This window comes from Pomacea canaliculata, linkage group LG1, assembly GCF_003073045.1.
Source record: "Pomacea canaliculata isolate SZHN2017 linkage group LG1, ASM307304v1, whole genome shotgun sequence".
Taxonomy (NCBI): domain Eukaryota; kingdom Metazoa; phylum Mollusca; class Gastropoda; order Architaenioglossa; family Ampullariidae; genus Pomacea; species Pomacea canaliculata.
In genome coordinates, this window is record NC_037590.1 from 23,239,897 (window position 1) to 23,264,506 (window position 24,610).

Below are 24,610 nucleotides of genomic sequence, written 5' to 3' on the forward strand. Positions count from 1 at the left end.
TCCGCGGACTCAAGTCCCACTGGACCAGGCATGACATGATGCGTGACGTCAATAGAACACCCGGGTTATCTGGGGGTGCAGTCAGTCAACGGCCCACGTGTTGTTTTTGTTTTATGCAACATCTAGTATGCTATCAGTACAGACAGGCAGTCATCTGCTCGCTAGATTCTGATGTGTGCATCATGGGAGAGAAAACTGACATAGAAACTTGTTGAATGTAAAAACAACTCAGACTGCATAGCAAGATCACACAAGACAAGAAACATGTTGTGCATCGTGTGCAGACAGGGATATTAATTTTCCACAGCCCAGATTTTCAGGTTTCTAGACACTAATGTAGCCATTATCTCTCGCCTTTAACACCGTTTGTCAGAGATGTGTAGCTGCTTTCAAGGAGGGGGACAATCGAGTGACATCACAAACCAACCACTACGTTAGTGACTGAGTAGCGGTCAGTGATGCCAGAACACGGCTACTAGACGACTGGGTGTGCAGCAGCCTGACCAGAGACTGAAGGACAAGTAAGTGGCACCTGCAACGACATTAACGCACTGGCATGTTATTTACTGTTATTTCAAGATTCTTTATTTTGTAAGGGGTATTGAGATGTTAAAATATATCCATGTTCACACACATTCCTATCTTTATAAATAGTATTTATTATTCACACACACTCATTGGTTGGTTTATGACAGCTGAAAAGAAAACAGCAGCAGCAGCAACAACAACAACAGAAAATAAAAAGGGAAACAAACTAATTATTTTCATCCACTCGTCTGCCGTAAATGTCCATTAGACAGTTGCAACCATACTGTAGGGTGTCAGCATCTCATTGCGGAATTTAAGCTTTTGCCACATATTCAAGTCACTCTTTCAAGTTAGAACTACATTAGGCTATCAGCATACCCAGTAAACAAACAGATTACATAATATTACCAGTAATTTAAGACTGCTGCCAACGGCAGATAAGAGAGTGACATTCTGAGTTGTCTTTGATCTTCTGGCAGCTTCAGCTTCCGTTGACTGTATTAGCGAGTGCCATTTCTTTGATAGCCTTTAAGGAGCAATAAAAAGTACCAATTTTTAATCAGACTAGACTGGTCTCAAAAGAGGACACTAGTGCCACTGCCTTAACAGAGATTGTGCGACTATGGTCTCTATTCCTAACTTCACATACGGACTACCCTGAAACTTGTGCGCTAAATGAATACCGGGTGACTGGAAGTCAAACTGTTGATAAATCCTTAACTCCATAGTCTTGTCAACGTCCATCTGACTCTGCAGGCTGCAGACAACAGCCAGAATGGGCAGTGCCCGCAGGCTGCTGGAGATGAACGAGACGGCGATACGTCACTCCGCAAACGTTACCGACGCAGGGCATCTCTTGCACTCCACGTGCACGGTGGGAGCTGCTGTACCCGAGGACACCTCTCTCGACCCTTCCTTCTTTCTTCAGTTCGACTCACCGTCTCCTCCTCAGGTCTTCCCCCCGTGGGAGGTTGCGCTGAAAGTCACCTTCTACGTTATCGCCTTTCTCTTGGACGTCGTGGGCAACGTCATGGTGCTGCTCATCATCTCCCTCAACAAGCGCATGCGCAGTGCTACCAACGTGCTGCTTCTGAACCTCGCCGTCTCCGACCTGATGGTCGCAGCTTTCTGCATGTGGGCCCACCTGGGCAACCAGATTACCTCCAACTGGCCATTTGGGCCCTTTGTGTGTAAAATTAACACGTTCATTCAAGGTGAGACTTGCAAATCGCTCTCGTTATTACAGCAATGGATACCTAACTTCATTCGATATTTCACACAGTTAGGTTATTTAATACTACTCGAAAAAATCATCCTATTGTTTGTTGTAGTTATTGTTATATACTACTAATTTGTGTATACATCTCCTGTTAGCTGTAAGCCAAATATTTAACCTGGACATCTTTGAGAATTGCAGACGTGTTTTTAAAAGTGTGCTAGTCTTTCTGTTGCTTGTGTTTGCATATCCTACACTTGCTGCTGTTCTGGTTTTTTTTTAATCCGGAAGTGACGTCAGTGACAGCAAGCGTTCTAACCTTGACCGCCATCTCCTTGGAGCGCTTCATGGCCATCGTTTTCCCACTGAAAGCCAGGTGGACGTCTGCTGTCAACGTCGCCAGCATCGTCACCACCTGGCTGTTGTCAGTGGCCGTGGCGTCGCCTCACCTGTTTGTGCGCCGCCAGTTCCAGCAGACATGGCGAGACCGCCAAGAAGTGTGGTGCGATGAGCAGTGGGCAAAAGAGTACAGAGATAAAGATTGCAACACCTGGGAACCGGGCAAGGTGAGTGTTTATGTTGTCCTGTTTGTCTAGTATAGCAGCCAGAATACAGTAGACAACTGTGATCCCCAATAAAAATTTGTATGTAATAATACGAAAGATTGCAACTGAAAGACAATGAGTCAAACAGATTTAATATTACCAGGTGATAACGGTTAGTGTGATTTCACCCACATGAGAAATCAGGCTAAGATATAGATAACCTGGCTGACCTTATGGTGACACACGCGGTTGGCTGACCAACAGGTGGCCTACTACTCGGTGGAGGGCATCGTGATGTACTTCTTGCCCGTGCTCGTCATGATCATCGCCTACACCATCATCGGTGTCAAGCTGCTCACACGTAAGGCTCCGGGAATCCTCATTACCTCCACGGCCTTCGCGCAGGAAAAGGCCAAACGAAAGGTGTTTTGAGACAGACGCTTGGGCTGTGATGGGTTCGGGACACGTGACATAAATGCCTTGTGTTTTTTTCTTTTCTTAAAGACAAGCCTGTGCAAAATTATTTAATATCAGTGGGTTTAATTCATTATAAGATATCAATTCGCGAAATATGAGCTAGAAAACTTTGTCTCGTTCGTGAGGTACATCACAATCTTTACCAGGGTTTTGGACAAATTGCATTTCATGCAACGGCAGAAAAGTAGACGCACTGACTGGGCAGAACCTTATGGGTTCGAATCTCTCGTCAGAGGTCGGAAGTTAGGTTATTTTACTATGTTTCTCTTAAATAAACAAACAAATAAATAACAAAAAATAACCGAAGCAGCTTGGAAACACCACAATGCTCTGTTAACCTGCCAAGAACTGAGTTTCATTAATTTCATGGTTGGTTGGGAGCAAACTTTAAAATATGAGTTTCACAAAGTGAATGCTACAGACAAGGACTACAGGGAAGGGTTGGCATTGATGATCTTTGCTTACAGTCGTAATTAATTGATCAATGTATTTAACTGCAGACAATCAAGAAAGTGATATGATATTTACTGGCAGGTGATCAAAATGCTGGTGGCCGTGCTGACTGCCTTCGTGGTGTGTTGGACGCCCCAACAGGTCATGTTGCTGTGGGATCTCTTCAGGCCGCGAGTAAAGGTCAGAGAGAGAGAGGTCACTGTGTCAGCGTCAAAATATAATATTGTGTACTTCTTTACATACTAATTCCTTCCTTTACATATGATATTGTTTGCGTATGAATATTTATTATCTAGGACAGCTTCCCTGTAATAATGTTTTTCGTGAATGAACTGACCGCATGTAGTATAATATACACATGCACCGCAGTTATAGCGATTAAAATAAATAAATTGGTCAATAATCAATCAATCGATCTCCAGGTACCTGACTACGTGAAAACAGTCAAGTACTCCGCTGTGTACGTGGCTTACTTCAACAGTGCGCTCAACCCCATCCTCTATGGTGGCTTTAACGACAACTTCCGGCGCGGCTTTCGAGATGTCTTCCGCTGCCTCAGAAAGAACAAAGTTCATCCAGGTCAGACGGTCAGATCATGTTTAAGAGTCAGAGAATATTTTCACTTCAAAAAAGTGACGAGGAGGACGCATATGAGCGCGTTTCTGTACTATATGTAGACTAAGAGTTATTCAGAAAATATGTCCGCAACATTGTTTCTCATGATAAACAAATAAGAGAACCATTTGAGAGACATGACATGTTTCTGTTGAAACAGTTCGCCTGATGGATGGCTATTCTATAGCCGTAGTTTGACTGTTTCAAACATAATCTGTATCTTTGATATTTGCAGATCGTTTGGGCCTCGCTGGGGAACGCGGAAACACTCCTTGTTCGTCACGGGACCAAATATTTTCCGAAAGAAACAAACAAGAAGACAACACTGGCCAACAGCGTACAAAAGGTTAATAATACACGATATCCCGCAGTCCTCTATTAATCTAGGTTTTATTTTAGGTGTATCACAGTTCCTGTCAGTGCAAAGCCTGTCAACAGAAACACTGACTGTGTATCTTGTTCTCCAGTACGGGTCAAAGGTCAATCTCGAATATCGACAGTACACGTGCAGACCCATCCGTCGCCTCCTTCCTCATCGAATGGACAAAAGTGTGTCGGATCCGTTACAGGATGTTTGGTTTTAGCTGGAGATTTGTAACACTACCATCGTGAATCCAAAGTTGAAACGTTTTATTTTATTTTTTGAAAGTACAGGGTGAAGGTGGCCAGAGTGTTGTGATGCTCAGGTGAGGAGTCATCTTTGTACAAACTCCATGGTTACCATGTGTGCGTGTTATGAGTATTCTCGTCAGCCAGGGGCAGTGATCATTACTCATTTACTGACATTACACATCACAAGCTGGACCTAATACACTTGTGTGTCCTGCACAAACTACTTTCTCTTTCCAGCACCGGACAGGTGTAGTGCTGGCAGTTCAGCTTTATTTGCAGACCCGTTAGCTCAGCCATTGCTGTACAAGCAGCCTGCAGCAGACGATCGTTACGTCATGCATCATGATCACACAAGCGCGTGCATCCATACGGCAATTTCATTAATACATTATTAACGAGCAAAGCTTTCGCTGATGGTTGTAAATTGAAAGGGTAGCTCTCTGAATTAAGAAGGAGCTGGTTTTTAATACTTGTTGAATGTAATTTATTTTCAATCAGTGGAAAGTTTAGAGTTAGAGATAGACCTTGGGTTAAACTTTGGAATGGTGATAGTGTTAATATCAGGATTAGGTTTCGGATTAGGTTTCGGATTATGTTGGGTTTAGGATTTAGAGTCAGATTTTGGTCTTGTGATCGGGTAACTTATGGAAGAGTGTGTTACGGAGCTTAAAAGCTTAAAAATAAAATGGGAGGGTTAGATTGCATTAATGAAATGTTAAGGGCTAATGACAGACTTAGGACTACATCTGAGACTAGGTTTAAGAATAGGGGTAGGATTGTGGGTAGGGTCAAGTTTTGGAGTAGTGGCGAGGTTTGAGTCAGTGGTAGGTTTAGGTTGCATTTACAAGCTGACGACACCGAGAGAGAGTGTGAAAGCGTGCTGGAGTATTGACTACACACGGTCGCGTGGAGGGTCTGAAGAAGTTCATGTTGACAGTCTGCATCCAGTCACATGTGCAATGGCAATCGCCGTAAATAATCCTTTTTGTTGATATTTTATTATGTAGCCTTTGCTACATAATTATTATAATACAGGTATAATACTGCATAATATATAAAGATTATTTCAGTTGCATGTTCTACAAGCTATGACCGCCCAACACCATCAATGTTGTGAAATGTTTCAGGGACGACAATGAATACAGCGACCTGGACCCCACCACCAAGTACAACGGAGAACATTCTAAACAACAGCTCTAGTGAGACATGTGGAATTTCGTCGTCATAATAACAACAACCTCTATACAAAACTTTCCTGCATGTGCAAGAAGAAATAAATTTGCTTGGAAACTTTGTTGCTCACAAAGACACAAGGCCACCCCAAACACTCCTCCCCTAAGAACTCATAGAAACTGGTCTCTGCCAGGAAGGAACCTGTATCTATGTTTGGTGACCGATCAAGAGACGATTGTATTGCGTCCCATCCTAGGCTAACATGGAGTGGGGCTAGGCAATAGAAACGTGGACCTGTTGGTGTTGATGTCCCTCAAGAAGGGCTTCTCGATCTATCATCCTAACTTTGTGATACTTCAGGGCCTGGAAATCAGCTACCAAGTCACTAACATGTATCCTAGCACAGTTAAACATAACTGAACACATCATGGTACGATACTGTGTTGTATACGATAAGGAAAAATATTTATTTACATGAATAAAATAGAACCACATACACTTGAGGAGTCAATCATGGAGAAACGACGCCGGATAATATTATTGTCATCAAGGTGTCAGGTCTGTACATCCTTCAAGTTTCTCGTTTTAACTGGCATCAAATGAGTGGTGAATTTAGAGAGCAGCCCTGAACTTAAAGTTGTCGACTCCAGGTGGACCGGCTAATGGTGCAAGTCGTTTATACTGTGAATGGATTGTACAAGGGACTTTTCTTGCTTTTGTAATTGGATTTTGATATGTCAATCTAAGACGTGTGACATATGAAGGACCACCGAGGTCCTCTACCATTCTTGATACAATCAGAAATCTGTGCATGTTGCAAAATGCGATAGAACATCTCAAGGAGCATTCAATAAAACAAACCACTGTGAGTGAAACATGCGTCCAGCTACATAAGTCCCGTAAGACTATCTATGAACATATTTCCGGTAAGCGAAACCTACAAATTCAATTAACCTATTTAATGCAGTCTGTAATTGTATGAAAATGAGTCGGCTAAGCAAGTTAACGAACATGATCTCTGTTATCTATGTAATTGAGATCATGGAAAAATGAATTCAACATAACAAACTATCTTGCCTCCACGGGAATAGCAACAAACAGGTTTGAAATGTTTGCTTTTTTCAGGCCTCAAGGTTGAGATAGTTGTTGAAAATACTACACTTTAAAAATTATTTCCACGGGTTCGTAATCCTCAAAGTACAGGAAACATGCGAGGCGGGGGATTTGGTTTCACAATAATTTATATTGTTATCTTAAACTAATTATTAAAGTGCGCTGTTCTAACCTTCTAACGCAACATCAAAGTAAATGCACGGTGACTGAAGCAAGCCTGCTTAAAACGACTGTTTAGCAAACAAAAACAATTTGACGGCCTTGAGGAGAGATAAACGGCCGGATGTAACAAAAGAGAGGTTGACCGTTGGAGCAGCGGATATTGCGGCCATTAGAGCTGAGGCTGCTACGCGCTGCCATCAACTCTACAAGTCCCGAGGGACGCGAAACACTGGCTTATCTCCTCCTGCAGATTATTTCTTGGTGACATTTTGACAGGAAAGGAATCTTATCTATGGCTTTTATTCTTATTGCACCGTTCTCACCACTGTCTGTGCTGCAGTCTGCAGAAAACACAATTTTCAAAAAAAAAAAAAAAAAGTCTGCTTTGAGGAATCCAAAAATAGCAACCTGCGTCACGTGTCTCTTGACGTCACTCGGTGGATTTCTTTGTGTGTGTGCCTGGTGGTGGTGTTAGTGTGTATGTGTAGTCAGTATAGCAGGCTGTCCTGTCTGTATGACTGGCCGAGATTAGTTGTCCGAGCGGGAAGCTGTCGAGTACCAGGGAACAGGTGAAGTGGACCAGCTGCCAGTTGACGTCATGCAAATGCCCGGAAGCTGTTTACCTGCCGTCGTCACAACCCATTTGTCATGGTCTGCACACTCTCCCCGTTGGTTTGCAAAAGCATGAGAAACAGAACTGTTCCTGTAGGGCTATATGATCCTTTCAGTTTCAGCATTTTCCAACTCCCTTTCAGACCTCAACACGATCCCCCGCCTCACGTGTCATTTACGTCCAGATTATCTTCTCTGAAAGTAAATCATCTTCACTTACTAGGTCCAGTATTGAAATCAAAAAGTCCCCACGAGCACTACCTTCTGCTTTGATCAAAACTTTTCTGAGAAATAATAATAAATATGCAATGTATCGCGTGTAGCCAAATGGAAATATTAAATCGCTTCAACCAGTCTCATTACGCTTCTAATATACTACTGTTGTAATAAAAAATGGGAGGTTATAATTATTCGTGGAACTTTTTTGCACATCACTACACTTTATGGAGACAGCAACATCGAACTTGTCATTTTATGCATTAAGAGAAAGACAGATGGCCAAATAATGAACACAGAAAGGTCATCTTGAATATTGTTTCCGATACTAAATAACGACAGTGGTTTGCAAAACTACTTGTGCCCAGCATTCGACAATTTGCGAAATAAAAATTGTGGCCTCTATCTCAAGGTTCCGGAGATCTTGAATGGATAATGCATTTGGTAATTCACAGCAGCTATTTCCTTTGCCACCGATCGACTATTTTGAGCTAAAAGACGAAGGCAGTTCAAAATGCATAAAACAGAGGAATACCGGAAGACGGGGTCTCGTCAACATTATCTTTTCTATTACATGCACTCAAATATCTGCCCACGTTCCCCTTTATGGTTATTTTGAGGACCAATTATGAAACGAAAAATGAAATTCGTTACTGATAGATAATTTTTCCTCTTGCTCGTACTTTTTCCTCTCATTGATTGTTTTCGATACTAAATTACGAGAGTCTTCAAAACTACTTATCTCCAATCTTAGCCAGTCACGTTATATATAATTATGTAAGTGTGGGTGGATGTTGATGAGAGAGAAATCAAGACACCTCATACGACTGCAGGTGTGGGTGTTGTTAATTGGATGTACATCGTTGGATCTGCTAGTCATCAATTTGTTCCGTAGGCACCAGATTTTTTTATGACCGAACAGAGCAATTACTTCTCTACAGGGGGGGCAGGAGCGGGTAGGTGTGTGAGGCTCTTTAGGGATGGACTAATCGTGTCACATCGCATCCATCAGTTCCCTCTGATCAGCCAGCCAACAGCCCACATGCAGCACTTAGCGCGGGGCTGACGACAATCAGTCGCAGACACATCAGACGACTTCCGCCACCCGACCATCATCGGCGATCACCTGCAGTCGGTGCCACGGTCACTGACGTCAGAGCACGACCATTTCTCACTGCACCGTGGAAAACATATTCACACCATGATAATATCATGACCTCTCCTCCTCCACTGCCGTCGTCTTTCGTGCTTGAAGTCAGAACTCGTCGCCATGACACTAAGGACGGTAGGTAGCGCTGGCGTTGGAATTGTTTTCCTGTTGTTTTTGTTGGAATGATTATTTTCACCTGTCTAACCGAGTCAAACATATGGTATGAACTTTTCTTTAAAGTGTCGATTTTTCTGGGATTTTTTAATGGTCGATGCAGATGTATTAATATGAAGAAGGCCAAAAAAATACAAAAATACATCAGAAACGAAGAACAGTTTTATGACTGCGGAAAAGTGATGTGAAATGATTGTATCGCAGGTTTCACCATTGATTGCTGCGTGCACTGTGAGGAGGTACTTCATGGTGTTCGTAGTCTGGTGACTGGTTATCGGAGAAAACTCGGTGCGAGAGAGAGATTGTAACAAGGTGCACGAAGAGCAAGGTGTTGTGGTGTAACAAGGTTCGGTGGTGCAAGAACAGTGCAACAAGGTGCGAGAAGAAAGGTGAAAGGAGCCAGGACAGGAGCACTGTGATAAGGTGCGATGAATGCTTGTAATAAGGTGTGAAACCGACAATGCAGCATCATGGCGTGATGATGGTGTGATGATGATGTAGCGGTGCTGGATAATGGTGTGAAACCATCACGGGAGGTAACCACATTGAGATATTGCTAAACACAATAGAGAGACACAACACCAGAATTGTTTCTACGGTAAAGCTGAGCTTTCGCTAGACTGCCATTTCAGGGTGGACACCAGAAGATGAAGATGCAGGTCATCCAGCGTCCACCAATTACATTCCGAAACTGAAACAGCGATGACATATGGTGAGCTGAAAATAAAAAATATTAATTTAAACAATGACGCCTTGATTTATTTTCCTACTGAAATTATATTTCAAATATATTAAAATGGACTTAAACCTCAATTTGTAATTATGTAATATATTTAAAATGAGGTATGTGCTTCTCATTATGATATTTCACAAGTACCTGGATAGCTGAGATAATATTTATGTCCAGCTGATCTCTCAGATGGCTTAGAATTTACTGTCGTTTATGTCTGTGCTTCAGGCACTCTCGTAGTGTCAGCGTGACGTGAGCGGCGACACGTGACGTGCTACATACATTCTCAGTGACGTCAGCTGTCGTCACGGAGGAGCATCGTGTGTGATCACGTGACATCGCCATGACTCTCCGCTGTGTCCCAGGAGAAAGGGTGATCGAGATTGAGTATCCTCCGGAGTTTTTCGAAAAGTTTAACTCCTCGATACCCGCCAACACCTACCCTCCATGGGAGGTAGCTCTCAAGGTGAAGTCAGCGCCTTTACCTCAGCTTCTCTTTGGTGTCTACTTTTCTTAGCCTTACGATTTGTTTTTTCATCCTGGGTTTATTTTTTTCTTATTTTCTTTTTCTTCTCTGCTGCTATTTCTTTTTTTTTTTATAATATATCTATATAGACTTCTATTCAGTGTAGCTTTAGAGACTCCCTCTTTCCACCTCAGCCCTCTACGGGGTTAAGGTACTCGCTCAACAACTGGATCAACCGGGGGAAGTATGACGCACCATCCGGGTATCGAACCGGCTACTGTTGAGATTGCGGCTCCGGAGACTGGTGTTCTAACCACTTGGTTATCCGCTTCCCCAAGCCGCTCAATAGTATCAAGGAAATTTTGTGCTGATGTTGTTGAAAGCGTCTTGCCTGTCATCAGATCCTGTCCTACGTGCTGGCCATGATCATGGACGTGGGCGGCAACGCTCTGGTCATCTTCATCGTGGTGGTCAGCAAGCGCATGCGCACCCCTACCAACGTTCTGCTCGTCAACCTGGCCGTCGCCGACCTCTTGGTGGCCGCACTCTGTATGTGGGTCCACCTGGGCGCTAACATCACTCCCGAGTGGCCCTTTGGCCTCCTCATTTGCAAGGTCAACATGTTCGCTCAAGGTACGATCACAGACTTTGCTTGACAAAAAGAGGACGAACTGAAGCGTAGCGCATATCATTCAAGTTTGGCTACAAGAGGCCACTGAAACCGAATCAATTAATTTCAAATAAATACTTCGAAATAATAAAAAAAATATAGTGGAAGAGTCAGGTTTCAAGAGTAAGTAAATAAACCTTAAATAATGTATTGACAGCGGCAAGGTTATAAGTTCACAGACTAACGTACAGGAGCAATAACAGGTAAACTGTCGCCAGCCCACAGCACCATGCAAGCTGCAGGCAAGCTGACGATTGACGTCACTGGAAGGTGACAGGTGACAAATGTCAGTCCGGGGGCATGGACAGTTAATTCTCTGGCCTCTGTACGTTCGGGGAAGAACAAAGGCAAAGAGATTTGCATTGCCACCTCCCTCTGTCCGCACAGAGACAGCCATCTCTTACTGTGGGACGTGTTCTCGTGTTACCTGTCATGTGCGCTCACCTGTTTGTTAGATTGGCTGTAACGGCGACACGTACACGCACGTAATATTCACGTACACAGTAACTAATGACTTACCTCAATACCGGACAGGAGCAGACAGGAGCAAGTGAGCGGTTTGGAGTTCATTGAACCAGAGAAGTAGAGAAAAAGTCTCGGCGAAGCCTGTCATGTATCACACACTAAGAACATAGTAAAGCTGTTGGTGGCACAGTGACGGCAGAAAAAGTCGTTAAAATAATAAATAAAAATAAAATAGTAATATAATAATAAAATGTAGTGTAGGTAGTTAGATCCTGTTAGGGTTGCCCCACTTATTTCCGTTCGGGAAAAGTTGCCTAGCAGGAAAATCACGTTACACTGGTGAGTTTCTTTACGAGAAACCCCAGAGCACTGAGAACTGAACTGAATGTTAACTGAACAGAGAAAAAGAGAGAGGGAGGAGCTAGGAATTTATAGCAACAGTTGTTAGGCAGAAAGAGAGAGCTTGTAAGAATTTAAAGTATCAGGAGTTAGACACATCGCATAGACATTCCTTTTCTCTCCTCTACATTTTCATAGAAAAGGACCACTTGTCTTTCCAAACATGTAAAGGAGAAAGTAAAGCCGACGTGCAGCCTGGCTATTAAAAAAATTCAAATTTCAGAAACCTACTTTTTCCTTCTCTAACTTCTCCTTTCTAACTTCCTGTGCTCGTTTTTGCGAAGCATGTTTATCCATTGGTAATTGAGAGGTAAAATGTTATCATTTCCTACCATACCACAATTCTATCCACGATCAAATGCTCTCTCTCTCACTGCGTTGTGGCCAATCTTGGGATAGGTAAAGACTAAGGGAGTAAGTTCCTAAAGAATTATCATGATGCTAACATGGCATCACATGGCGAAGACTTACAGCGATGAAAGTACTAGAAAGGACTCCTTGCCCTCGTGTTCTTGGCCAGCCTGACCCATGTAAACTATTTAGATATTATTCTTTTTACACAGAGAGAGGAACCAGCATCAGCTTTCTCACAACCAAGTAAAATACTTTGCATGTTTAGCGACAGCCATCACGTCCAGTGTGCTGACCCTGACTGTCATCTCGGTGGAGAGGTTCGTGGCCATCGTCTTTCCGCTCAGACCCGGCTTCACGCTGCGATCCACGGGAGCTGCCATCGTCGCCGTCTGGATCGTCGCCTGCGCCATCGCGGCCCCACAGCTGCACGTGCGGTACGTGCAGGAGGTCAAATGGCGAAACCGTCACGTGATCCAGTGTCTGGAGCGCTGGCCGAGTATTATGATGCTGCTTGTCAACAGAGAACACCCACTGCGGTAAGCTGGTGGCCGTACTTTTCAGATCGGGTGTCCGTTGGTCTTTTTTTTCCTGGCGAAACCACATTGTGGGTCTTGTCCATGAATAAAGTTGTCATGTCATGAGAGCTTTTAGCAGCCATTGTATGTTCGTTGCACACACACACACACACAAAAGTTCGATAGGTATCTCTTTAACAGCTAATGTAAAAAGGATTAAAATTTTTTGCTTTGTTCCTTTACTTCTTCTCTTTTTTTTTTTTTTTTTTTTTTTTTGACACGAGAGAGCTCTTTGCACTTCAGCCAATCAGCAGTGGACTAAAGGTTGGTTCGAAACTCGAAACTTTAGTTTAACTTAGGTTCGGCGATCTCTGCAATTCATCCTTACGGGATCTTACAGGGATCGTTGAGATCGCCGATATTCGTGATCTAGGGTCTGCTTAACTAAGAGCGGCTTAACACTGTGTTTACATCTGTATTAATGTCTGTAACGCTCTGTTCAACTTTCTCTTCCATTGTAGCGCGTGTACCACACATTCGTTGCCATCGTTATGTTCTTCGTTCCCATCATCGTCATCATCGACTGCTACGCAGTCATCTGCGTGTGCTTGCTGGTCCGGAAGTCTCCAGTGTCTGGCGCCGCATCCGACAGCCACTCTCGCGCGAAGAGAAAGGTCAGACACTTTACACTTGAGTGAACACGTGACCTGTAAAGTCACTTTGTCGTGCGTTGACGGAGAAAGTTTTACCACATGGCGCTTGATCGTAGAACGAACGAGATATAGGCAAAATATGAAGAACAAACAAGCAACATAGGAACAACAGAAGGATAAACAACAGTATCGATGATGATGAATAAAAAACAAGTAAAGAAAACGCAAAGAGGAATCAAGTAACAAGGACTGAAAGTATCGTGATTTTGCAAAAGGAAGACGAGTAGGGAAGTAGCGATGAACAGAAAAGTAGGGAAAGTGTGTGACAAAGGACGAACATTGTGTGGACTGTTATTAGAAGTTGTGCTTCAGGGTGAGGTACGGTTTCAATGCGAAGGATTCAATAGTGGGTGGGTATTCAAAAGGAGGAATACCATGTAGATGAAGTAAATGACATCTTAAAGACCTTCCCGACGGGTGACACATAATGCACTGAAATAACTTCTTTCAAATTACGACTGCCTCCAAAAGGAAATCGTAGTAACACGAATCTCCAGGAAAAAAATGTTAAACTTTTTACCTCCCATGAAATCTCCGTCTAAGCGTTAAGTGGCGCGTGAAGTCACATTCACACACAAAGGCACGGACGCATCTGTGACAAGGAAAGGTTTTGATTTTTCAACTAAGTGAGAAATCAGGGAAAGGGAAATATTGTTTTGTGAACAGCAAAAATACAGGGGAGTGGAACTGTGTGTTTGTCGGTCTGCCTGTCTGTCTTTCCGGACGGACTTTTGTTCGTGGACGAATGGATGGATGATTGGATGGCATGAAGCTGATGTGACTGCACTGTGCAGGTGGTGCGCATGTTGGTGGCGGTGGTCGTGGCCTTTATCGCCTGCTGGGCCCCATTGCACATCATGGAGCTGCGCGACACCTGGCGAGACGACAACGATGTGAGTCCCTACTGGGTCCTTTGAGACAAGGCTGTGAGTGATCAATACACCTGGTGGGACATAACTGTAACATAAGGCTGTGAGTGATCAATACACCTGGTGGGACATAACTGTAACATAAGGCTGTGAGTCAACCACAGAGAGGTCCACGGGGGTCCTTATAAGGCTGTTGGTAACCAGAAGGCTTTAGGGGTCCTTTAAAGCAAGGACGAGAATGACCAATACGGTTTTAAAGTCGGTCAGCAGACTACCTGACCACTTCTTGTCACCTCAACCAATACCCAAGCAAGATTCGACCGCTAATCTGAGCCGACTCGACCACTATCCAGAGATAACTCATTCACTAGTCATTAAGATAAGCAGGCAAGACTAATCCATGATGGTCGAGTCGTGATTGTCGCACTAGAAAATAGTGGATGCGTCCATTCCCTTTTAAAAAAAGACTGCAAAGGAACACAAGATTAGAAGGATTTATCAAGTGTTAAAGGAGCTTCAAACACAAAATCTCGATAGAGAATAAGCTTCCAAATAAATTGGGGCCAAAAAAAGTACTGAATAAAACCAACCTTGTAGGAATTTTTACATTTCTCGGTTTCGCTGTTTTCTCATGGCTGTGTATGCTGCAAGCTTGGGTTGTAAAATGCTTTATGGGTAAGGAGTGTTAGTGTTAGTGTTAGGGTTAGTGTTAGTGTTAGTTCTTGCTGTTTTCCGCCTCTGCCTCTCCAACAAAGACTTCCATTGATTATGGCTGTGAACATTTGACTTTTTTTTGTAGATGAATGCGTCTCGGATTTTAAAATTCCAATAAAGCTGCCAGGTTCGTGACAGACGAGATTATTGTTATGGTTCAGTTGTAGGTAAAATCCACCTTCCACTTAATGTCGGCGAGGACACTTGCTGACTAACACAACAAGATATCAAGTTTTGTGTTTTTGATCAATATACCTCCCTCCCGCTTTTCAGGTTAGTGTTATTTCAAAGTTGAGCGCAGGGTTAAAATATAAAATACAAATAAAAAAAACAGGACTTTACTTGGATTAATGGTAAAGTGCATTGTAATATTTATGATGGGTGTGGATCACACGTGTGCTTCCTAAATTCTGACTTCTGATGTCATGACACTAAAGGCCGTAGCCATTGTCACAGTTTGGAGCACGTGTTACTAAGGCGTTGCCTTGGCGTTGACAATACACGTATGTCGTAGCGGGAAAAATTTTGAAGGCTTTTATTTCTTAAACCGAAAACAGCTCTGTATTGAAATTTGGGAAACTGGAGTCTTATACGAGCCGGGTCCATTCTTTTTCTGTAACTTTTTGATATTTTTAAACGCTTTCTAGGACATAATTCACGATGATAATGACCAATTTCTTAGTACCTAATTACCTATCATGTAGGTAATTATTTTCTACCAGTAGTAGTGTGGATGATGATGGTGATGATGATAGGAACAGAGTCCCCACATGGTGACGGTGCGCTACGTGGTGCTGTACGTGGCCTACCTGAACAGCGCCGTGAACCCAGTCTTGTACGCGGGTTTCAACGAAAACTTCCGACGTGGCTTCAAAGAAGTCTTTACTAACGGCTGTCTACCTTTCCTCAAAAAGAGGAAAATTTTTCCTGGTGAGTAAAACCCCAAATTAGACTTTCAGAAAAAGAGTTGCGGTGTCGGGTCGGGGCGGGGAAGGAGAAGACTTTCCTGTAGGAATAAGTAGTGGGCATGCACTCATTGTTGGCCCAAAATGGAAAGGAGCAAGTTCTTTGTGCTTTCTTTTGGGTGACATTTACTCTTCACCATTTCAGATTAAAGTGCATGTACCGCAAAATAAAAGTAAATAAAATAAAACCTTTGCAATAGCGGCTTGGAATTCACAGATTTTGACTCGAGAGATTTTGAGCAGTTGGGACACTTAATTAAGACAGATTAAGACAGCTCATTAGGATATATTGGGACAGATTGTGATGTTATGTTTCTTCAGGTTGGATCCTTTATTAGGATGGTTTTTTTTTAAATGACAAATTAGGACATTACATTGGATGAAACACATTATAGTGACACGCACAAGCTATCATGGCAGACTGGTGTGCTTTAGCAGGGGGAGGCGGGAGTAAGATAATGAGAGAACGCTTCCCGAAAGGCAATTATCCATAATGCATGTAATTATCAAGAAAGCTGTCATGAGGCACCTGGTTGTCAACACTGTTTATCTGCTTTTCTTATTTCTTCTCCATCAGCCTCTCTGCGCAGCCAAAGTGGAGGTGGGAGTCAAATGGTGCAACGAGCGAACAGAGCGAACGCCGCAGAGCCCAAACCTCGCCAGCACACGAGGCTAGAAAAACTCCAACCTCGCCTGAACAATACAGAAACGACACCAGCAAGCCCCGGCGATGAGCCTTGTCATCGCCCCAACATGGCGACGATCCAAGGCAGCGAAGGTGCTGGTGACAGGCAGCCAGTGATCCTGGACCCCAGTCGCCTGCACGTGGGCAACGGGGCCGAGGGCGACCCCTAGAAGTAATGACGTCACTGGAGAGACGTTTGTTACCTACCAGTGTCCGGCGAGTTTCAAACAGTGCTTCATGAATGCTAAATCACTACAGCAAATTTTTTTTCTGTGCCATTCGTCTGTGAACAGGCAGGTGATCTGAGTGGAAAGCATAATCAAGTGTATTTCCCTTTTCATTACATATCAGTAAATCCGTTAATGGTGTGTACACTCTAGCAAAAACAAGAAATGATGACGCAGCACCAATTTATTTAAATTTAGTCAGCCCTCTTTTATGTCTTCAGTTTGGGACATGCTGCTTTGTGACATGACACCCGGGAAGTCATTTTGGGCAGAGAGAGAGAGGGGAAAGAAACGGGAGGGTTTGTGCGGATCGCTGAACTGCTTTGGGGAAAAGCGAGCTGCTTTGCTGTTATTTTCTTCGGTCTGTTTATTAAGTGTAGTTGTCTGCTTTTGCCATGTGTTGCCATGTGTGAGTGTATTCAAAGGCGGTCCAGTGCAGTGAGGATTGGCTGTCCTGGATTCAGCTCTCGTCTCGGGCATGCTATTCTTTCTCAGCATGTGGCATCTGCTTACATGGCTGGCTGCCTTGCCGTGACATAACGAGCTGCTGACCCGATGGAAAACACCAATTCCCACCTACCCCACTTTTTGTTCTCTCGTTTTACTTATTGGAAATAAACTTTTAATGTGTTTTGTCAACACGTGTGTGCTCTTGTTCACTGAGGATGGATTGAATTGTCGCTCGTCTCAGATGCATGGATGGATGAATGTGTCGGGTATGGATGAGCGTTGGTGTATACACATTTTGTGGAGCCCGAGAGCAGTGCACAAGTCACCAGACACAACCTCGGAAGTTTGCTAAGAGGTTAGGAGCACACGGTTACAAAAGTAACAAAGTCGGTTGCCCTGTTTGCTTTATTTTTATTTATGATTATTTCACGAAAGGTAAAGTTTAAAAGTGGATTTTGGTTGATCAAAGAGCACACAACTGTGTACAGATTGGAATAGCTTGGTGTGAAACAATTTTCTTTCTTCGGCTGATTTAATAATCAATTGATTAAAGTTTCCTTCTTCTCGTCTTGTTCACAGGGTTGGATGCTTTTCCTTGATTTTGCCTTAGTTGTCTTCTCCAGTCCAGCTATGTGATAGGCAACATCGTCAATGAGATCCACATCATTTAAACAAGATGATGACAAGAATGATTTTTTCCATACAGTTCCTAGAATTTATGTTCTTTTTGTAAATGCCTCACAACCCTGTACTTTCGTTTTGAGCGTTGAGAGTCACGTGGTGTTTCGAGAGAGCGCCAACCGGCTCGTCACTCCTCACAGTAGTTCATCGACTCGAAAGGTTTACATTTTCGGAGGACAAGAAATCTCAGTTCTGCACAGGTAAGCTCCTTATTTTGTTTCTTAAAACAGACAGGAATTAGTTGAATGAAAACAAGCGTTAATCCAGAGTTCTAGTTTGAATAAAATAAATCGTTTTCGTTTACGGACAGCCGGTGTGAGTGTTGTAGCCGGGACATGGAGGACAGGTGCAAACATTCGTTGCCCGTTATACTCTACAGGAAACGAAACATGAACTTTGACAACTGATCATATTAGAGAAGGAAATTTGTGTATTTTGAGAGAAATGTAAAACTGACAACGTTTCACCTGTAGTGTTTCAGTATTCTGTTGCAGAGACTATTTTTCTGTATTGCAATATAGTAGCCCGGCCTATTCATGTAAACAAAATCTTGAAATAGAAGTTTATTTTGTTTCCGTGCACACCCCTACTTTTTATAAATTATGTTTGATGTTGTGGACAGTGTAATAATTCAAATACTGTGGTATCTCGGCACTCAAACTGCTAAGTGCTCTAAAATGTCAGTTATCGACCAATATTTTCGAGAAATCTCTGTTTCGGGGCCGAAGTATTGTCGCACCGTGAGGCCACATAGGGGTGGTCACAAGTCGGCCCAGCCTTTATGTGCAGCAAAGGTCGAGTCTCGTGTCCATCCGTAAATGTAGAGACAGCCCTCCCCGCCTCTAACTCGCCTTTAGTAGTTAGTTTATTCCTTGTTGCTCCCTTGAGGAGCATAGGGCCGCAACAACACCTCGCCAGCGGACCTGGTTTGGGGCAGCCCCATAGTTGGGTCCATGTGGTTCCGATGTCTTTTGTCTCGCTCTCTACTGTTCTTTTCCAAGCTGGCTTCTCGAAAGCTTTCACCAGCAGGCGTCATAAACTCTTCTTGAGAGGCATCTTCCTGACCAGGGCTGATGTGCACAAGCGAACTTAAATTTCTTACTTAAGTTGGCCGACTTAACCGCAAACTTTACTCAGCTGAGTTCGCTGCTGGCGAGAATTCTCATCGGTGTGCACAAGCGGACTCAACTGCTTGCTTACTTAAGAAATGGGTCAAGACAGTGACCTCTCGTCCTTTTCGGAATTGCCCGGGAATTCTCTCGCGTCACTGGCTATTTATAGACAAACAGCCAATCAACAATCGCTTTGTTCGTGTGTTACGCTTTTATGTTTGGTCTTGTTCAGTCTTTTCAACCACGATACTATCTTTTGAGATTGAGGTATTTGCCTGAAAAAATGGAAACAATTATCAAAAAAAAAAAAAAAAAAAAAAAGACCTACGTAAAAGACTGTATAAAATTAAACTACGATAGCAAGCTTGCTAAAATAAGAATGTTGTACAAAATATGATTAAAGAGACAGTTAATTAACTCCATTAGGGAGAGTAGCAATACTTATAAGTCCTTAATTTTATCAAAACTAGTACACCTTTGGTTACTACTACCTAACCCTCCAGACTTTGTTATAAATGACATACAGAAATCTATCTTTAGGTTTGTATGGAATGGAAAAAAATTATATAATTAATAGAAAAATATCCAGGCTGGAGGCATGGGCATACCTGATGTTAAAACTTATATAAATGCGTTAAAATTATCATGGCTGCAGAAAATAAAGAAAAGTAACCACAACTGGAAAAAAATCTTCTGTCTACACATAAAATAATAGGTTATTTTGACAAACTGTGCCCTGCAGTTTGCCACTACATGTATATTAATGCAAAAAGCTTCTGGATGGATATACTAAAAGCATACAGGATTTTTGGAGAGAATATAGTGTGTGATAAACATGAAATTTTGTCAGAACCTATCTTTCGTAACGATAGAATAACAATTGGGAATAAGCCAATTCTATATAGAAGATGGGTGGAGAAAGATGTATACTCAAACACTTGACAAATGAAAGAGGAAACTTTCTATCATATCAAGCTGTTAAAAATAAATATGATGTTAACATTGACTTTGTCTCTTTTAATGGTTGCATAAAGGCCATAAAAACATACATAAACTTAAATAGAAGGAATAAAACAGATTTATCTCCTTCTACATATGACACAAACAAAACTCTAAGAATAATTCGAACAATACAGAAAGGAGCAAGACCATATTATGATAAAATATTATCTAACACATGTATACCAAACTGTTGCTTTCACTGGGATAAAAGGATAAATAGAAATGTTGATTGGCATGTTATATTTAAAGCAATGGTTAATATAAAAGATATTAAATTAAAACGGCTTCAAATCAGAGTGTTACATAGAATCTGGGCGACAAGAGTAATATTATTCCACATGGGACTAGAAGAGGATGATGTCTGCAGCCTTTGCAGAGATGATAAAGAAAATATTCAGCATATTTTTTTGGAAGTGTAAATTTGTTAATTTTTTTTGGAAAAACTTACAAAATTGTATATTAGACAAATGTGCAAATGCTCCTAAGATAACTTTTAGTGAACATTTGATTTTATTTGGATGCAATAATAACTTTGAGACAGATGGTCCACTTGATTTAATTTTATTGCTGGCAAAAACATACATATATTCTTGTATATTTAAAAAAGTTATCCCCCAGTTAGAACCCTATATCCAAATATTGAAACACAGATATTGAATTGAAAAATTTAATGCATGTTTAGAATTAACCGAAGAAAAGTTTGCTAAACACTGGCTATCCTGTGAACATCTTGTTAACTAAACTAAATACTGATTATATACATTTATCTGATCTTGATTATCAAAAACTACATATGTCTTGATATACATTAATATTGTGCTGTCCTCCTATGACACATGGGCTCCAAGGTGCATTCTATGATGATTGCTTTATTTGTGTGGATTCTCTGGGCAGATGGATGTATTCTTAAAATGTTTGTTAATTTATGTGTATGTTTGTTTTTTATATTGGTATATTGTAAAATATTGCTTGTTAGTTATGTATACATATATTGTTATGTATCTGTAAAAAATCATGTATCCCTTATGTCTCCTCGTAGTCTGGATACCCTATACCTACTTGAAAATGTGTGTGAATAGACATGTTTTCCTTCCCTGATTTGGTATTTGTATATGTGAAGATAATATGTGGGTGAGCTATGCCTCAGATGTAGCTAATGTCATAAATGTATAGATAAGTATAAGTTCAGTGTACAGTTGAAATGTGCGGACTGCCTGAAATATGTGTTATTTATTGATGTATGTTGAAAGCTATCGGTATTTGTGTAGGCTACAACTAAAAGACAAACCACTACAACCTATATGATGTTACTAGCGTCAGCTGGTCCTTTCATAGGGTAGGGCATGATGAGATGGAGGAAAGATTTGTGTAGATTGCCAGAGATATGTTTGTTGATCTATTTATGTAAATTGATGTGTGCGGTAGTTTTTGTTATGTTTTGTTTATGTATTGACCGCAAAGAAAAAAAATCAGCTGTGGAAAGACATAGCAGTTGCCATCAGTGCCATCAGCAAAAACGGGAATGGGCCCAAATTTTTAAAAAATGGTCAAATTTAAAAGCCAGGGTGGTCGATGTCCTCCTGTATTAAATCGCACAGGTACATGATATCGACTCGCCAAAAGCGAAATCGAGCGTAGAGTTCAACGTCGTCATACAGGTCAAAGTGTTTGTGTTTTATGCTGTGCCAGCAACTATAGGGCTATATCACGGATCATACAGGTCAAAAGGATTGTGTCTGTCACGAAACACACGTTCCCTCATCAAATGTCTTCTTATCATCATTGTAAAGCACAGTCGTCTCGCTGCCATCTTCTGTCACTCTTCACACGAAGAAATCAGAAATGTGCTAACTTAAGTCGCCCGACTCAGTTAAGTAAGGGTTTATACCTGGGGGAGGGCAGTCTTAAAGTTGAGTAAGAAATTTTGTACTTAGCGGACTTGAGTTGTCTTGTGCACACCGAATTACTGTACTTAAAGTTGAGTCAGCCAACTTAAGCTTAAGTTCATGTTTAAGTTCGCTTGTGCACACCAGCCCAGGTCCTTGTTGTGGTTGTTGCGGTTTCTGTAACAATTTTTTTTTTTACATGAGTGGGTTGTTAGGCCACAAAACCCTCGACCTGGAGAGCCAGGGGGCAACATTTATTCTGGCCTCTCCCCTGACAGACCTGTTGGGCTTGGTTAGACCTACCAGGAGCACAAAGCTCCCGCTGACACCGATCGACAAAGAACACAAGCCACCACACCTCTACCAGGTAAATCGTAGCAGCAGCTGGTGGTGGTGGTGGTGGTGGTGGTGGTGGACCTCGCGTGAGGCTCGCTAAAGATGGCTGCTGCATACTTGATGCTGTCTGAAGCGGAGAGAAATCTTCACGATCGAACTAATCCCATTGATTCATGGGATGACATAACCCTGTATCAACATTAAGATTTTAATGTAATGACATCCTGGAGATCGTCGCGAGAAACTGAAAAAAATACAAAGCCTCCAGTGACAGTTGCTCGTTTTTGACACACGTTATGCTGTCACTAGTGACAGTCTTTGATGGCATATCTGCATGAATACTAAAAAGTAGAAAGTACCTGTACACAATGTTTTATACACTGAAGCTGCTTCTTACAAAATGACATATACATAATTTCAATAAAAGCAAACCTTCGCAATTTATGATTGTTCTTGGGCTGAACATATCTCTTCCATCTGAAAAAGAAAAAAAAAGTTGATAAAGCATCCGTATTGCGAACATGCTCGAACATTTCAGTCCTCATCCAAACTTCAGTCCCGGTGTAGGTGTGCGCTTTTGTAAGTGAGAGGTCAACAAGTTTCAAGGGTCTTCTTAGAAAGCTGTCGAACGGGTCCTCTACTGCACATAAAGTTTGCACCCAGTCACGTGTGATTCACAGACACGTTTGAAAACACAACACTGTTATCAAGAAGTGGATGTATGCGACGCCCCGGACATGTAGACACCGCAGTCTTTGTTCTGTCAAAAGTGAAAGCCGTTTGGGCTGAAAAAAAAAAGAAAGAAAAATGCGCAAGCTTTCATTTTGTGTGTGCTTTCCTTGTGCCAGCATCCGGTTTTGACCACTGATATGAAACTCACTTTAGATCGGTGATTACAATCGATGGTGATTCTGAAATTTATTTATGATTTATTTAGAGAGAGAGAGAGAGAGAAAGAGTTTTTTTTTAACAACTAAATGATATTATATGTTTATATATCCTCATCATGTAGTCTCATTTACCGGTGATCGCAAACTTACAAGCTTGCGTTCCCACAATTTTATGTACAAGTCTTTATTTGTCTTTTACAGAAACCAGCAAAATGTCAAGCAGTCAATTCAGCACCTTACAAAAGCTGGCTCTTGCTGCCATAGTGATGGGAGGAATTATGTGCCTGGTGGGACTCATTGTACCCTACTGGGCGGTGTTTGGCATAGATGGGGCTGAGGGCGACCTGGGGCTCTGGATGCTTTGCGGAAAGATTTGGAAAGTGTCAAGTTGTGGAATAATTCCATTTTTCTTGACTGGTAATTTATTTATAGTAAAACGAGTACTTGAGACGCATGCATGCTTATGGGATTTGGTGATTGAGTTCGGGTGTTTGAGTGGGTAAGGGAGAGATGGATAAAGACAAGCTCAATTTTTTCTCCAAAGCAAAGCTAGAAGCAGTGTACAGCTGCACATGCTATCATACTTGTTTTAAAGCAAAACCAATGCCTTCAGAAATACACTTGAAGAGTGATTTCAGTGATGAGGGCAAGTGAAAAATGAAACCATGTGGGCAATAGAAGTATCTGACTCTTAGAATAACAGACTACATCTATAGGCAGGTAAACAACCTGACCACACAGACATGGAAAGTATCAGAATATGAACAGACAATAACTAAATTTTAGAAGCACGTTTTTTAGCTTTGGAAAGCATTGTTTGCTGCATCGTAAGCTGTAAGCGCTTTGTGTTGTAGTGGTTTACTGATACAAAATTACCATCTGTTGCTGCCAGCCTTGGTCATTCACTTGATCTCACATGCCTTCACTTTAGAATTTCGCCCTAATGAACCTTGTTTTATTTTAAAAGACTCAGTCGTTTTCTCTCGACACTTCTACATTCACCACATCGGACACTGATACAACACAAGGGTGATACTTAAATACTGAATTGTTTTTAAAAGTTGATCAGCACTCCGCCGAAGAAGTATAACGTATGTCCTCACAAATATTAAAATATTCTGAACTATATTACTTCATTATTTGAAAGATTCATTATTGAATTGTGTTTTGCTTTCAGACATACCCTTCCATGTGGCTAGAGGCACCGCGTGCTGTGCGTGTTGATAGGAATCGCTGGCGGCCTGTCGGGTCTGTGCATGGCTTGCTGCTGCCAGGGCAGGACAGTCGGCGTGGGCATCACCTGCTTCGTGGCTGGTACGGCATCCTTCCAGTCTATCTCCAGCCCCAAGAATTCTCCCACTTAATCTGCAATAAGTCCAGAGATTACCAAAAAAAAAAAAACCAACAACAACAACAAAAAAACAAAAAAAAAAAA

At 42.0% G+C, this 24,610-nt stretch overlaps 2 protein-coding genes across 8 annotated transcripts in view; both read left to right on the forward strand.

The window, feature by feature from the left end:
• The first annotated feature begins 186 nt into the window (after positions 1-186).
• On the forward strand, positions 187-6,477 carry LOC112553433 (QRFP-like peptide receptor). Of its 2 annotated transcripts, XM_025220646.1 has the most exons (8): positions 187-521; positions 1,285-1,742; positions 2,036-2,310; positions 2,554-2,712; positions 3,301-3,399; positions 3,642-3,798; positions 4,070-4,180; positions 5,574-6,477. In XM_025220646.1, exons 2-8 carry the CDS (start codon positions 1,304-1,306, stop codon positions 5,672-5,674), a joined length of 1,341 nt encoding a protein of 446 aa, XP_025076431.1. In that variant the 5' UTR covers positions 187-521; positions 1,285-1,303; the 3' UTR covers positions 5,675-6,477. The 2 variants fall into 2 exon arrangements, with proteins under 2 accessions (XP_025076431.1, XP_025076439.1); XM_025220654.1 differs by lacking the exon at positions 2,554-2,712.
• Positions 6,478-8,531: 2,054 nt separating this feature from the next.
• Positions 8,532-24,610, forward strand: part of LOC112557368 (neuropeptide FF receptor 2-like) — a 32,703-nt gene continuing 16,624 nt past the window's right edge. For 2 of the 6 annotated variants that reach the window (XM_025227195.1, XM_025227202.1), the window contains exons 1-8: positions 12,453-12,666; positions 13,167-13,319; positions 14,153-14,251; positions 15,697-15,871; positions 16,484-17,623; positions 17,848-18,149; positions 23,377-23,592; positions 24,353-24,489. In XM_025227195.1, the coding sequence (XP_025082980.1) occupies positions 12,583-12,666; positions 13,167-13,319; positions 14,153-14,251; positions 15,697-15,871; positions 16,484-16,761 (789 nt within the window). In that variant the 5' untranslated portion in view covers positions 12,453-12,582 and the 3' untranslated portion in view covers positions 16,762-17,623; positions 17,848-18,149; positions 23,377-23,592; positions 24,353-24,489. Of the gene's footprint in view, positions 9,008-9,250; positions 9,759-10,004; positions 10,243-10,643; positions 10,876-12,395; positions 12,667-13,166; positions 13,320-14,152; positions 14,285-15,696; positions 15,872-16,483; positions 17,624-17,847; positions 18,150-22,153; positions 23,081-23,376; positions 23,593-24,352; positions 24,490-24,610 lie in introns of those variants that run through there. The other 4 variants (XM_025227177.1, XM_025227186.1, XM_025227210.1 and 1 more) reach the window with 4 other exon arrangements.